Raw genomic sequence first — 16,636 nt, 5'->3', positions numbered from 1 at the left:
CACTTAAAACTATGAAAATTGGTTCAAGTCAACAAAAGATTTCTCATTCTTGAAGTATGGTAACAAGAAGACAGAAAAGAAGGGGTTCTAAACGGGATTCACAGACCCCATGGCGTTCAGAGATGGGCTTCAGGAGACCTCAAGATTTCAGGTTCAACACTGTGTTCTAGGGGAAGAATGAGCCAGAACTCCGCAAGAGTTAAGAACACTGGTTTAGTTGACTCAAGCTAGAGTGCTCAAGGTCACAGTGATTCACATGCTTTCTTTTGCCTCTTTTGTAATGTTTGTTTACATGATTCTCCCTTCATTCCTTGTTTTTCCCTAGTGTGTATCAAGACTACTGTAATCGCCTTCAGGGCCTCTTATGTGAGTTGGTTGAGGGCAAAGTAAATGACAGTGTTGAATAAATATTAAATACAGAGTTATTAACATTGTTCTGATCACGTCAGAAAAGAAAAAGAACAAAAAGCAACACATTCCCCTTTTCACTTTATTAAGGACATAGGAAAATGGGGCTGGGCATGCGTTTGTGTTTAGACACACATCTACAGAGGTGGCTAGGGGACAAGACAATAGAATAAACGTGGAATTGAGAATGAGGTGAAAGTAGAATGGCAAACTGTTAATAGTCTAGAAAATGCTAGTGGTAAAGTAGCAAAAAGTAACTATTCATGACTCTGACGAATGTCTCTAGTTACCCATTACTTTATGAGGCCTCCAAGCCAACTGGTTTCCAGTTTGAGAACACAGTGGAGACTCAATTTTTAAAATAACTCATGTACAACGCTGCTATATTTAAAACAGATAACCAACAAGGATCTACTGTGTAGCACAGGGAACTCTGCTTAATGTTACGTGGCAGACTAAGTGGGAGGGGAATTTGGGGGCAAATGCATACATGCATATGTATGGCTAAGTCCCTTTGCTGTTCACCTGAAACTATTACAACATTGTTAATAGCTATACTCCAATATAAGATAAAAACTTAACATACTCAGGTACACTAAAAATAATAAATCATAGAACTCGAACCAAGGATGAAGGTAAATGAAATCCCAATTCCAGTAAACATTAAGGAAAAAAAAGAGACTGATTACTCTTAAGTTTTTGTTGAACCATGATTAGAATTGAACCTTTAGGGAATTCCCTGGTGGTTCAGTGGTTAGGATTCCATGCTTTCACTGCTGAGAACACGGGTTCCATTCCTGGTAGGGGAACTAAGATCCCACAAGCTGCTTAGCATGGCCAAGAAAGAAAGAGGAAATGAACCTTCAGAAAATGGTTTTCTAGAATATTTTCAAATGCTAATTGGCTTGAACATCACTAATCTGTCCAGGAAAAAAAAAAAATCTGTAAAACAAAACCAAACTTACACTAAAATAAAGTATGTCCTAGTTTTATCCTGCTAAACTATATGAAAAAGTGGTTCGCCACATATCTGAGGAAGTTAACCTGCTTTCTGGTCCAGTAAATTTGTGTTCTTTGATGCTAAGCATTGCAGCTTTGGTAATGGAACTCATGATCTGGCTGATGTGTGGTGTGTGTGTGTGTCACTCGCTCAGTCATGTCCGACTCTTTGCGACCCCGTGGACTGTATCCCACAAGGTTCCTCCATCCAAGAGATTTTCCAGGCAAGAATACTGGAGTGGGTTGCCATTTCTTTCTCCAGGGGATCTTCCCAACCCAGGGGTTGAACTCGGGTCTCTCACATTGTGGGCAGACTCTTTACCATCTCAACCACCAGGGAAACCCTGAGCCACCCGTGAAAGCTGACGTGTGATGCACTAAATAATTGTTCAGTAATTTAAGGGGAATGAAAGCAAATCAAGATCCAGTTTTCTCTGACATTTATGGATGAAATCTTCCCCTTAATAAGGCACAGGGAGATGATCCATAGATTGTTACATATGACAGCAAGGTTTTTGAAAATTTAGATACTGGTGACAAAAGCATAGAGATTTTGAAAATGTTAAGTTGATGACTGTTTTTAGTGATAGCTTTCAGTACAAATTTGAAACCTTTAAAATCGAAGTAATAAAAGCCAAATGACATTCTTTATTTAAAAACAACTATATAGTTTTAGATGTGGCAAAATAGCTTATTAAACACTTGTCTAAGAAATATCAAGGTTGAATTACAAACAAGAGATGAAAAAAGGAGCTTCTTGATAGCTTCTTGCTCAGATAACTGCTCTGTAAATCGGAAATGAATGAACACTTTTTGATTTGCTAATGTCCTAAAAATGCACAAAGTACTATCAGTTAAAAGCTGTATGCAATGTCTTGGTTGCTTTTACTGTAAATAATGAATAATGTTTCTTAAAACACATTCAATTAATGTGGAACATGAGGTTAGCTGAACAGGAGGTTGCCATGTAGCTGGGATTGTGGGAAAAGAAGAGATAACAAAGAGAAGGCTCTGCTAGAATTACAGTAACATTTCAGGATGCACTAATGTGCATAACTCTTCCACAGATAATTCAGCAGTCATTTTAAAAATGAATAATCTTGGTGAATGGTTTTGGTTTACATCTCAGAAAATTAGACATCAGAAAAATCACAAAATAAGCAGTATTATTTAATATGCCTCATTTCTGCTCTGGAGGGGCTGGTTGAGCTAATGCAACTCCTGTCCATTGCTGAGGGTGCCACTAAGCAAATTTATTCCTTGTTATCTTAGGAGTGATATGTTAGAAAAATGATCTTTTAAATGGTCATCTCTGCATCTCAACTTGTTTCTTTATTTCTCTTCTACTGACAATTATCTATACTTTCCTTACATGATAAGAAATGTTAAGGAACTCCCCAGATGGAGTTCTTGAGGCTTAAAGGGGAGCCAGTGTCAATAGTGGTACACTTGTCTGTCCTTTAAATAAAACCTGTGGTATAGCTGTTTATATTTTTAATAAAGAATAGAAGCTCTCCAGAAATAACTTCTATCATACCTAAGTACTGGACATGAAATAGCATTATGGCTATTTCACGTTAGACCCCAAAAGGCCTAACAGTTGAGGCCTGAGCTAGTTATAAAGACTGCTGCCATATGGGACAGGGACATTATAGCCAATGACAAGGGCTTGAGGGAGGTTCCTCCCTGTTTTGTGAAGGTGAGTGTAAGGAATCCTGATCTAACCAGTGAATTGTTCAGAATTTGTGTTTCCATCATAAAATGCCCACGATTCTTAGGTTTTCAGTGAATCTGGTTGTTTTAGCTTCCCAATTCTGTCTAACAAAAGAATAGACACTTTAGCTACTTATTCAGACCAGCTGTACCAAATGCCAGGAAACTGTCCGAGCTCCATGCCAATATTGGGATTTCATGGAACTTTCTCTAATTGTAAATGTAGTACTGCTGGGTCTATTTCCCTTCTGTGTGTGTGTGTGTGTGTGGTGTTTTTTTTTTTAAAGAGCAGCCATGTTTAATATTGTGAAATACGACGCATCTCCTCCTCTCCCAGCCTCTAGAACAGTGATAAATTTCAGAGCACGCTCAGCAGAATTGGATTGTATTATGCACAGTACACGTGTTCATCACCAAAACGGGACTCGCCAGAATGGATGCAAGTAGAAGGAATTGCTGAGACTTCAAAATTCCAGTTCCTCACAACTGATTGTATTAGCCAACATATACCAAAGATGGGGCAAAAGACGTGAAATTTGTGCAGTTTTCTTCCACCGCTGGAGCCCTGTGCTGTTGTCAAATGTAGTTTTCCAGTCTTTTGATTAAGCCTTGCCTGTCGTGTGCTGCTGTAACATCAAAGTAACCGCTTTGCACCCTGTCACCTCCTCTGGCAGGCAGCCGTCCTGGTCTCGGATCGTGGGGTCGGCCCCGGACTGGAGCAGCAGCTCCACAATGTCCAAAAACTCACAGGCAGCAGCTGATGGGGAAATCGACAAATATGGAGACCAGGTTACTGTGAGACAAAGAGAAACCACTAGACTTCAGCGGGAAAGGCAAGTGCTGAGCAATAAGAAATCCTGAAAAACGAGCAATGTGACAGACTGTGGGTGATCAGGCCTTGGAACGAAACAGTGCTGTGACAGTGGGTTTGCTGGTGTTCAGTTCAGTTCAGTTCAGTAAGAAAATCAAATTTACCCCTGTGTTTGCCTGGAAGCTGACAGTCAGACAAAGACATTTTTTAAAGTTGTGAGGCTTTTAGACTCTATTCTTCAGGATGGGAATGAAGGGAAGGAACAAACACTAGTTGAAGTATTTCTTTTACTTTGATCAAAATAATGGTATGTTTGTAAGCAAAGTCAAAAGGCTAAAAACACTGTAAATGTCAAAGAAAAAATTTTTTTCTTTGAAGAGGGAGTAAGTGGGTAACTAACTGAACATTAAAATTAAACAAAAACAAAAACAGTGGCCTAGTGATCAGACCATCCCTCTAAAGAAAACAAACAAACAAAGGCACCAATCACACAAGGTGTGTGAAGAGGAAAAGGACCCACAGACATCAAAACTTATCATGAAGGTGGTACAGTATTGCCCCCAGACCAAAAGGCTAGAAGAGAGCCATCCATTCCTGTGCACATGTAGAGAAACCTGATTTATGACAATGCTGGCATCGAAGATCAGGGAGGAAACAAAGCTCCATTAAATTGTATGGCGCCGAGACAACTAGGCTAACGGCAGAAATGGCATTTCACAGAGGATCAAACTAAGTGGCAATAAACATATGAAAAGATGAGCAACCACATTAGTAATCATGGAAATAAATAACTTCATACCCACTAGATAGCTGAAAACCAAAACCTGAGACAATACCAAGCATGGGGCAGGCCTGGAGCAAGGGGGGCTCCCCCCTGGACTGTGGGGAGTGTACACCGTGCCTCACTTTGGACAACCAGTTGGCATTACATGTTAAACCTAAAGAAATGCCCACTGTTGAACCCAGCAATTCTACTCCTAGTTATATACCCTTCAGAAACCTTTGTGTATGTTCTCCAGGACATACCTGCAAGAATGGACATATAGTAGCCCTATCTGTGAAAGACCCCAAATGCAAACAACCCAAATACCCATTGAGAATAACAAGTAAAAATAAAATACTGTTTACATAGACAATGAAATCCCCACACAACAAGGGAAACTAATGAACTACAGTTTCACATGACATGAGTTTATCTCCAGGTCTTAAGGTTGAAGGAAAAAAAGCAAGTCAGAAGAACCCACACAGTATGTTTCCACTTAAAATTTTAAAAGCAGACAAAACTAAACTCATTGTTCAGAGATACAAATCTGTAATGAAACTATAAGGGAAAAGAGTGATATAAAATTTGAGTGTTAATCTGGGGGCCCTGCAAGGAAGTCCATGTAATTGGATAGGCATACATGGGCTTTCAAAGATACAGCAGTGTTCACTTTTTTTTCCACTTTCTTAAACTATGTGGTAGGTACAATTTTTTAAAGCTACATTTTAAAATTTTCATATCTATTTTATATACAATTCTGTAGTGTGATATATTACACAATGGCAACAACAAAAGGTTTTAAAACAAAGGGAGAGCAAGAAGGGTAAGGGGTTTGATTCAAGGAGTGTTTTATTGAAGACATACTATACCAGTTCTATCAAAGATACAGGTAAGACTCCAGGTCTGAGGAATTTAGAAGGATGACTATAACAAACACTGTGGCAGGCAGGGACACACACACACACACACACACACACACACACATATGACAGGTGAGGTGGGTGGAAGAGAGGAGAAGAAAGTTGAAGGATCAGGAAAAACACACAAGTAGGTGGTATGTACGCTGAGCTTCGAGGACATTCCAGGTAATCTGAGAAGGAAAGGCATTGCAGAGTGAGAAAACAGCATTAACGGAAGGAGGAGAGGATGCAGAATGCTGAGGGAACTGTCTGCTGGCCCAGAGAAGCAATACAGTGAGTCAAAAGCAGAGAGTCTGGATTTAAGTCAAATTATACAAAGCCTTGAAAGCCACACTGAGAAGTTTGGCACTTACAAGGAGAGGAGTAGCAAAATCTCAGCTCTGAGTTAGGATGATAATTCTGGAGTGACCTGGAGAACCTAAATATCTGTGGCAGGCAAAACAGTTAAGGAGACTGTGGTAGTCCTTTCAGTTCATCAGTTCAGTCGCTCAGTCATGTCCGACTCTTTGCGACCCCATGAATTGAAGCACGCCAGGCCTCCCTATTCATCACCATCTCCCGGAGTTCACTCAGACTCATGTCCATTGAGTCCGTGATGCCATCTAGCCATCTCATCCTCGGTCGTCCCTTTCTCCTCCTGCCCCCAACCCCTCCCAGCATCAGAGTCTTTTCCAATGAGTCAACTCTTCTCATGAGGTGGCCAAAGTACTGGAGTTTCAGCTTCAGCATCATTCCTTCCAAAGAAATTTCTTTCCAAAGAAATCCCAGGGTTGATCTCCTTCAGAATGGACTGGTTGGATCTCCTTGCAGTCCAAGGGACTCTCAAGAGTCTTCTCCAACACCACAGTTCAAAAGCATCAATTCTTCGGCACTCAGCTTTCTTCACAGTCCAACTCTCACATCCATACATGACCACAGGAAAAACCATAGCTTTGACTAGACGGACCTTAGTCAGCAAAGTAATGTCTCTGCTTTTGAATATGCTCTCTAGGTTGGTCATAACTTTTCTTCCAAGGAGTAAACGTCTTTTAATTTCATGGCTGCAGTCACCATCTGCAGTGATTTTGGAGCCCCCCAAAAATAAAGTCTGACACTGTTCTCACTGTTTCCCCATCTATTTCCCATGAAGTGATGGGACCAGATGCCATGATCTTCGTTTTCTGAATGTTGAGCTTTAAGCCAACTTTTTCGCTCTTCTCTGTCAATTTCATCAAGAGGCTTTTTAGCTCCTTTTCACTTTCTGCCATAAGGGTGGTGTCATCTGCATATCTGAGGTTATTGATATTTCTCCCGGCAATCTTGATTCCAGCTTGTGTTTCTTCCAGCCCAGCGTTTCTCATGATGTACTCTGCATAGAAGTTAAATAAGCAGGGTGACAATATACAGCCTTGACGTACTCCTTTTCCTATTTGGAACCAGTCTGTTGTTCCATGTCCAGTTCTAACTGTTGCTTCCTGACCTGCATATAGATTTCTCAAGAGGCAGGTTAGGTGGTCTGGTATTCCCATCTCTTTCAGAATTTTCCACAGTTTATTGTGATCCACACAGTCAAAGGCTTTGGCATAGTCACTAAAGCAGAAATAGATGTTTTTCTGGAATTCTCTTGCTTTTTCCATGATCCAGCGTATGTTGGCAATTTGATCTCTGGTTCCTCTGCCTTTTCGAAAACCAGCTTGAACATCAGGGAGTTCATGGTTCACGTATTGCTGAAGCCTGGCTTGGAGAGTTTTGAGCATTACTTTACTAGCATGTGAGATGAGTGCAACTGTGCAGTAGTTTGAGCATTCTTTGGCATTGCCTTTCTTTGGGATTGGAATGAAAAGTGACCTTTTCCAGTCCTGTGGCCACTGCTGAGTTTTCCAAATTTGCTGGCATATTGAGTGCAGCACTTTCACAGCATCATCTTTCAGGATTTGAAACAGCTCCACTGGAATTCCATCACCTCCATTAGCTTTGTTCGTAGTGATGCTTTCTAAGGCCCACTTGACTTCACATTCCAAGATGTCTGGCTCTAGATTGGTGATCACATCATCATGATTATCTGGGTCGTGAAGATCTTTTTTGTACAATTCTTCCATGTATTCTTGCCACCTCTTCTTAATATCTTCTGCTTCTGTTAGGTCCATACCATTTCTGTCCTTTATCAAGCCCATCTTTGCATGAAATTTTCCCTTGGTATCTCTAATTTTCTTGAAGAGATCTCTAGTCTTTCCCATTCTGTTGTTTTCCTCGATTTCTTTGCATTGATCGCTGAAGCAGGCTTTCTTATCTCTTCCTGCTATTCTTTGGAACTCTGCATTCAGATGCTTATATCTTTCCTTTTCTCCTTTGCTTTTTGCCTCTCTCCTTTTCACAGCTATTTGTAAGGCCTCTCCAGACAGCCATTTTGCCCTCTTGCATTTCTTTTCCATGGGGATGGTCTTGATCCCTGTCTCCTGTACAATGTCACGAACCTCAGTCCATAGTTCATCAGGCACTATATCTATCAGATCTAGGCCCTTAAATCTATTTCTCACTTCCACTGTATAATCATAAGGGATTTAATTTAGGTCTTTAGGGCACTTGAAATTAGCTAGTGTTGGCAGGAGTATAAAGAAAGTACTGAATTTGAGAGCCACTGAAATTCAGGTAGGACACAGCAAAATACAGATGTACTTCAAAAAAAAAGTTTGTGAATGATAAATTTAATAATTAATGAGGTTGATATAATGTCATATATGTAGATACCTAGTTAAACATTTAACTATTTATATTTTGCATTTTTTTTCTGGAGTGAAAATATTTTGTTTCAGATTTCAAGTATTTTTATAGACTTTTGAAAAGTTCTTAGGCCCAAGACCTGTCATCATAATGCTTACTGAATGAAACAGTCTGAATACTTCTATCCTTGGTAGATAAAGAAAATTACTGATAAATTTGATTATATAGAAACCTAAAACTGATAAATTTGAACACATAAAAATTTAAAACAGCTATAGCACACACACATGAAAATCTGATATACAAAAATAAACCATAAACTGGGAAACACTGACCTATATAACACAGACAAGAGCTAATGTCCTTAATATTAAAAAAAACAAACAACTTTGAACAAATCAATCCAAAAGAACAATGGGCAAAAGAATTAGAAGAATCAAGAAGACACCTATGTTTCTAGTCTGGGAGAACGCATAGATGTGGCTGACATCTCTAAAATAAGGAATCAAAAGAAGAGGAGCAGTTTTTGGAGAGAAACAGAAGCAGAATATTATTGAGGGGGAGAAATAATATTGGTTTGGGACATGATAAATATGTGGTGTTGGGGGATGTCTATATTGATAAGGTCAGACAAGAAGGTAAAATTTGAATATGAAAAAAGAAACCAACAACCCACCCACCCTATACACACTGCTACCTCCATTTTTTGGAATTTGGAAAAGACCCTGATACTGGAAAAGACAGGGTGGGAGGAGAAGGGGCGACAGAGGATGACATGGTTGGACGGCATCACTGATTCAATGGACATGAGTTTGTGCCAACTGGGAGATAGTGAAGGACAGGGAAACCTGGCGTACTGCAGTGCATGGGGTTGCAAAGAGTTGGACACGACTCACTGACTGAACAACAACCTCCATTTTCATCATACTGTGTGACTTTCTGAAGATGCATGTTTTTGGATCAGGAATTTTAGCAATTTTTCTGAATACCCTGTTACATGTTTATATTACATGACTTGCTTGGCCAGAAAGTTACCTACCTAAGGTGGTTTCCCTTACCATGCTAGAGAAATACTTTTGAAAGAGACAGTGTCCTTACCAATAGACACATTTATGTGTCCGGGAAATAAAAAGCTTTAGAGGCAAAGATTGTTAATGCCAGTTATTAAATTTTCACCTGTATTTTTTACTACAATTTACATTCATCCACTTTGGTTTTTGTTGTTGTGAATCACCAAACATATTTTATTATTATTCTACATTATCTTTACTGGGTTTTCCCCTTCCTGTAAACAGACTTTACTCTTCACTAGCTCTTTAAAAGCACCATTAGCAAACCTACTTACAATGACTGTCCTTTACCACACCTGGCCTTATCTCTCCACGATGCTTTCAACTACTGCAGTGAGCTAGTATCAGCATCCCCAGGAGGCATCACCCCACAGTTTCTGATTGGTAGGTTTGGAGCAGGACCGAGAATTTACATTTGTTAACAGGTTCCCAGGTAATGCTGATACTGCAGATCTGGGACCTCACTTTCAGACTCAGGGCTCTACCAGCGTGCCTCCTCCCTCAAGCTATTTGCCAATTTTCACAGCTATAGTCACTTAACTTACACGTGTAGGAAGGAATACAGGCCTCTCATTGGTTCCGTATGACGTAACTTTACGTCGGATTTGATGCGGGTAGCAGACATAACTTTGTCTGCCTTTGCTGAGTCTTCCAGCTCCCACACCTCATCTCTTCTTGGATTCCTTGCTGGACATGCTATTTCCTCTGAGACTAGGACACTGATTTTGCTAGCTCAGTTCCTTCTGGAAGCTGAACATGAAACAGGTAAGTTCACTTCCTACTTCTGGGCCTCTATCTGGTTGCCTCTGGACATTTGTTTTACATTGTTGGTTTGCCTGTGCTGGTTTCTTTCTGTTGCTTGTTAAGACTTTGAAGTTTGCCTTTTCCTGTGCCTGAGTTTCCGGGACTGACTTCGAATATCCAGGCTACCTTCTCTGCTTTCCAAACAAGGGTTATTTATTCGGTTGAACAACGTTGTTGCTATTTCTATGACTGCTGCCCATTCTTTCTCTATTTTCATTTCTGTAGAGGAGCCTGGAGGGCTACAGTTTGTGGGGTCGCAAAGAGCCAGACACAACTGAGCAACTAACACAACACGCATGTGTTTCCAGACCCCTCAAGCCCAGGCTCCATCTTCCTCGTGTTCTGAGCCTCAGGGCTGGCTTGGTCTTTTCCCTCTATAAATGATTACTTTTCTGGTGAGATCATGCACCTTGGCTGGCAGGTTCTAATGCCAACTACATGTATGGCTTAGATCCATAGTCAACTCTGTTTTTTCCTGTTTAAACTGGTGTCAAGGAGGTCTATGAGTTTGCCATGCAAAGTATAGTCTGAGGACCAGTGGCTTTTAGCATACTAGGGGAGCTTGTTAGAATCAGATGAATTGCTCCCACCTGAGACTAATTGTAACTCAACCTTACCAGTCACTACTTTTTCCAACTTCCTTATCTCACCACTGATGTAATTTTACAAACCTATGTTGGGTGAGTTTCCTGATGACAGTGTGAGCTATAACGTATGATCCATGATTCTCTAGGAACCCGGAATCTGTGTACATCTCACATTTGTTGTTTTTTAGTGTATCTTTTGACCAAGCCCTTTGCAACTATGTCAAGATACCAAAGGAACGTTTCTTCATGTTATTGGCCATGATCTGATGAGGGTCCAGGGTGGATGAGTACCACTCAAATTCAACAATAAAGTTCAGAGGCTTAATGTAATTCTGGCCCACAGTAGGTGACCATCCAAATATCTCTCATTGAAACAGAGCAGGACCCTGTGACACTTGAAGCCCCTCCCCGCCTTGTCCTCTGCCTGCCTTTTACCTGTGGAAAACTTCAGTCAAAGAATACCTTTAATCAGAGAAATGTGAACATGTGGAAACAAAAGAAAACAGTCAAAGGAGACCAAATAATAATAATGTATTCATTAAACATAGTCAGGGACCTTCAGTTCCTTCTCAAGGGCTATAGATAATATTCTGAGCCATATCCTGTGAGTTACGTTATAGATACTGAAACCCCCACCAGGGGGAAGAAGTTAATTACACGACCAGATTGTAGCCCTGACATGTGTGCGTGCTCAGTCCCTTCAGTTCTGACCAACTGTTTGAGGCCCTGTGGACTGTAGCCTGCCAGGTTCCTCTGTCCAAGGGATTCTCCAGGCAAGAGTACTGGAGTGGCTTGCCATCTCCTCCAGGGGGTCTTCCCGACCCAGGGATCGAACCTGTGTCTCTTATGTCACCTGTGTTGGTAGGAGGCTGGTTCTTTACCATTAGTACCACCTGGGAAGCCCCCACAACTCTGGGAACTGGCTTTAAAGAAATGGAAACAAACCAACCCTGGGACTGAAGATTAACTGTATTGAAAAACAATCAAGATGTTGCTGGTTAGACCACCGATGACCAATTTCAAGATGACTGTCAGAGCTGACTGTACTGTTTCTGCCTGTAGCCCCACTCCCTCTGTCTATAAAAGCTCTTGCCCTCTAGTTTCATTGTGGCAGGGGGTGGGGGGGAGTCGGCTTTTGGACAGATGTCTGCCCTCCATCCCCTCCAGGCTGCAGGCATCCAAACTCAAGCAAACTTTCCTTGCTACCAATCTGGTCGCTTTGTAGGCTTTTGAGAGTGGCCAGCCAGACCCCCACTTTCAGTAAGTTTTTTGTCACCCAGAGTGGGGCCGACTGCTGCAGCTCTTGTGCTTTAATGACACCTGGCTCTCCTGGGTTTCCCATGACCATGACAACATATGAGGCTGCTGCTCGTGACTAGCTGGCTCTGAAAAGGGGATTTGGGGGACGTTCCCAGCAGCTGCCAAAACCATTTGTTTTGAGGATCCCCCGTTTCTCCCCTGTTGGCACTAGCTGCCAGCCTACACTTTTCCTTGGTAGAATGGAAACGTGCATTGGGGATGAGGTGACGAGCTCCAAAATGGGATAAGTCCACTGGTGTGCGCCAGGCAACCTTCCTATTTGTGAGTATGAAGTGCTCTTTGGGCATTCTTGCCATTTGGTTCTGATATGTGCATGACATTGAGAACTGTGTGTGCGTATCAAGTGCTATTTGGGCTTCTTGCCAACTGGTTCTGACATCTGTCTACTGTTGAGGACTGCTTGTGGGCACTGAGCGTCATTTAGGCATTTTGCCAATTGGTTCTGATGTCCAGCTACCATTGAGGACCATTTGTGTTGGGGAAGTGTTTTTTTGGGATTCTGTACCAGTCACCCTCAAAGATGGTTTGAGACAGATCTGTTTTTTGGTGTGTGAATATGTATTCCATCTGTGTGACTAGTATCTTTGTCTTTTGTAAAATGAGAAATTCAGGTTCAATTCATTAAGAAAAATTGAAGCTATGAAACTATGACTAAAGGTGTTTTTTTTTTTTTTTTTTTAAACTAACATATGGCAATAGTGTTCTTTAGATTCTGGAAAAAACTGGTTAAGATGAAACTCTTTTGAAATTCCAAACCTGGTTCTTCTAGCTTGATAGAATCCACCCTCCCAGAACTCTGATCCTGAGAAAACAAAAATATGCCTAGGAGAAAACTTGAAGTTAACTCATCATGCCCTTGAAATACAAACACAACCCACTTTGCCTCGAATTTCAGCCCTGGGTTAATTAGAAAACTTCAAGCCAAATTGGGGAGGTGGAGAAGGGGGAAAAAGGAAAAGCAGGTTTTAAAAATAAACTGTATAAATTTGACTGTTCTGTTATTCATAACCTGATAAGTTTAATTGCAAAGGCTAATTCATGAAATATAAAAAGATGAAACAATGAGATCTCTGGATGTTTGTATGTCTCAAGATGTGTTTTTGGATAATATTGCTGAGATTAACTTGTAAAGGAGCTCTATTGGTTTAAAAAAGGTAAATGTTTACAAATCAAACAAACCTAAATTTATCTACTTTTGCCTTCTTGCCAGACCAAGAGGGAAACTAAGAGTGCTTGGAAATTGTGCTATGAAAAATGTATGTCTTTAGAGGTAATAAAATATGTTCTCAAGTTTGCCAATCAGAAAATGCTGGCATAATATTTCAATCACTTGTTCTTGGTTTTGTTCAGGTTTTCAAGGGTTACAAATTGTGATACATAAAAATGACTAGGGAACCATTTCAGTGTGTAAAGCAAGTAGGAGATATGCTGTTGGTGAAGAGAAGGTATAAAGACTGGATATATTGTTGTTAAGGAAAAATGATGATTTTCTCCTACAGTTGGTTGTTAGGGAAAAAAGGGACAAATCTGTTTGGATCCAGAAAATAGTAAAAGGTTTGTGAAAAAGGAACTTTTGAGAAATGACTTTTGTATGCTATCAGGATTAAGATTAGACTGAATTTCTTTGGGGAAATGAATTTTGTTATTATTAACAGTAAATGATGCAAGACTAAATTTTTTTTTTGTTAAGAAAACAAAGTTCTCCTGGAATGTTGATCTGATTTTGGTAACAGTGATTTCTAATGGAAAATTATTGTTTTGCTTCTAACCATACTTTTGACCCCAATGTTCAGGATGGAAAAACACTGTCCGGTGAAGTTGTTCCAGAGTATGGCTACTCCTGATGTCTAGCACTGCTGGCTTTAAGTTGACGGCTTATAGCATATGTACAATGTTTGTGTGACAGTGGGGCAAAAAGGATAAAACTTATGGCCGATTAAGCGTTTCCTCATTAACATACCTCTGAGCCTGTTCATGATTAGTGTTCCCCCAATGTGGACAGTTAGGCAAATACAGAAAGAAAAAGGAGGCCTATCACCGAGGGACATGGATGGACCGAGAGCAGGTAAGTGAGCCATTCTGGGAATGTTGGAAAAATATACTGCTTATCAATGCCTTATATGGAAATATTTACAGCTAAAAGGGGAAAGTGATGTAAGAAGTTTCTACATATTGAGGTATCGGGATATTCTGGCTTATACATGATTTGATTTGAACTTTAGGTTAACCAAATCAGCCTATTTGTGGCCTATTAAATATATGTAGTACATCTGCTTTAAACATTGGGGGGAAAAATACATCCAGAGAATAATACAAAGATGCATTTTGATTACTATCCTCATTGTAATATGTCTAGTAATTTTCAAATGTTTGTCCAGATACTATGACAAAGTAATCAAACGAGATAATGTTTTCATAGTACAAAATACTGATGTGAAGCACAGTATCTGATTATTTTCAGTTCTGTGTCCATTCCCCAAATTAGGCAGGACTGTGTCCCACATGTGAGACTATGGACCTCAGGGCTGCTCCAGCTTCTCTGAATTCTGCCTTGATTGATTGGAGGGTTGGGCAGCTAGTGTAGTACCTTGTTCAGGCTCTGAGCAGAAGTGCTTAGCTAGGTGTACTGAAGGACTGTTTTCCTTCCTTTCCTCTTTTCTCTTGTGATTTGATAACCAAATTCAGAGTTGTTTGGATTTTGTGTGTGTGTATCTGGTGGACTGCAGTTACCATGAGGTTCAATATAGCAGTCTATGTATAAAACGATTGTTTCAAGTTGCTGGTCTCCCATTTCACATGCATTTCCAACATCCTGCATGTGTGCTCTCCTCAGGATTGCTGGTTTTGATACCAAGTTTATCCTACCTTTACTAAGTTTGCCTTTACTAGTGAGCTTTCCCCTTCATAATTTTGTTTCTAGTTGTGATCTTTTTCTCCTAGAGAAGTTTCTTAAGCATTTGTTGCAAAGCTAGTCTGGTGATGCCGAATTCTCTTAGCTTTCGCTTGCCTGTAAAGCCTTTGATTTCTCCATCAAATCTAGGTGAGAGCCTTGCTGAGAAGAGTATTCCTGGTTGTAGGCTTGTGCCTTTCATCTCTTTGTTACCCGCCTCCCTTCTGGCCTGCAGAGTTTCTGCTTAAAAATCTGCTGCTAGCCTTATGGGAGTTCCCTTGGGTGTTATTTGTTGCTTTTCCCTTGTTGCTTTTAATATATTCTCTTTAATTTTTGTCAATTTGATTACTGTGTGCCTTTGTGTCTTGTTTCTTCTTGAGTTAATCCTGTATGGGACCCTCTGTGCTTCCTGGACTTGGGTGAGTATCCTTTCCCATGATAGGGAAGTTTTCAATGATTACCTCTTGAAATATTCTGTCAGTCTCCTTCTCGGGCCCCTGTAGCGTGACTGTTACTATGTGTGATGTCCCAGAGGTCTCTTAAACTGTCATTTCTTTTTTTCTTCATTCTGGTCTATGGCAATGATTTCTACCACTGTCTTCAGCTTACTGATTTGTTCTTCTGCCTCATTTATTCTGCTATTGATTGCTTCTAATGTATTTTTCATTTCAGTTATTCATCGACTCTTTGGTTGTTCTTTATATTTTCTCTTTGCTGAAAACTTCTTGTAACTTCCCAATCTGTGCATCCATTCTTTCCCCAAGTTTTTGGATCATCTTTATGCTCATTACTTGGAACTGTTTCTCGGGTAGATTGTTCTATTTCCACTCCAATTCTTAGTTTCTTTCTTTTTTTGAAAGGTTTTATCTTATTACTTTGTCTGGAACATCTTCCTTTTCTATCTGTGGTAGGTTACATTTCTTGGAGAACTGTCCCAGCAGTGCATTCCCCTCTCATCATGCAAGGGCAGGGACCAGCTGTTCCCAGAGTAGGTTCTGACCTGAGTTTATAGACTCAGTTCTGCAGGCTGCAGGATCATAGTTTTGTTTCTGGTGCCTGCCCACTGGTGGGTGGAGCTGGGTCTGGTGGGTGGGGCTGTGCTATGGGACCTGTGTAAAGGTGGCTGTGAGCTCAGGAAGCCTGGAGGCAGCCTGTCTGCTTGGCTTGAGACTCCCAGCATTGGCGACTACAGGCTGTTGGGTGGGGTCAGGCCTTGGTGCTTATGACTTTCTGCTTTCCATGAGCATGCATGTAGATGACATCCTCCAGTATCACTGCCACCACCAGTGTCCACATCCACAGGGTGAGCTACAGCTGCCCTTCCCTCCCCCTGCCTCCTCAGGAGACTCACCAAGATGGGTCTGGCCTAGGCTCCTTCAATGTCACTGCTTTGGCCCTGGGTCCTGGTGTGTGAGACCTTGTGTTACGCCCTACAAAAGTGGAGTCTGTTTCCCCAGTCCTGTGGAGCTCCTGCAGTCGAACCCTGCTGGCCTTCAAAGCCAAAGTGTTCTGGGGGCTCCTCCTCCTCATGCTGGACCCCTAGGCTGGGGAGTCTGACATGAGGCTTAGAACTCTCTTGTGGGAGAATTTCTGTGATATAATTGTTCTCCAGCTTGTGGGTCACCGACCTGGGTGGTATTGGAATTGACTG

At 41.0% G+C, this 16,636-nt stretch overlaps 1 protein-coding gene across 2 annotated transcripts in view; it reads right to left on the bottom strand.

Moving 5' to 3' along the window:
• Positions 1 to 3,590: 3,590 nt before the first annotated feature.
• The window catches only part of ACBD6 (acyl-CoA binding domain containing 6), a 205,521-nt gene continuing 192,475 nt past the window's right edge, over positions 3,591 to 16,636 (bottom strand). For both annotated transcript variants that reach the window (XM_040263863.1, XM_040263864.1), the window contains one exon: positions 3,591 to 3,877. In XM_040263863.1, the coding sequence (XP_040119797.1) occupies positions 3,723 to 3,877 (155 nt within the window). In that variant the 3' untranslated portion in view covers positions 3,591 to 3,722. The remainder of the gene's footprint in view (positions 3,878 to 16,636) is intronic.

The sequence above is a fragment of the Oryx dammah genome, unplaced genomic scaffold, assembly GCF_014754425.2.
Source record: "Oryx dammah isolate SB20612 unplaced genomic scaffold, SCBI_Odam_1.1 HiC_scaffold_21, whole genome shotgun sequence".
NCBI classification, from domain to species: Eukaryota; Metazoa; Chordata; class Mammalia; order Artiodactyla; family Bovidae; genus Oryx; species Oryx dammah.
The sequence above is the reverse complement of the archived record's forward strand: the minus strand, read 5'-3'. Positions and strand labels throughout refer to the sequence as shown.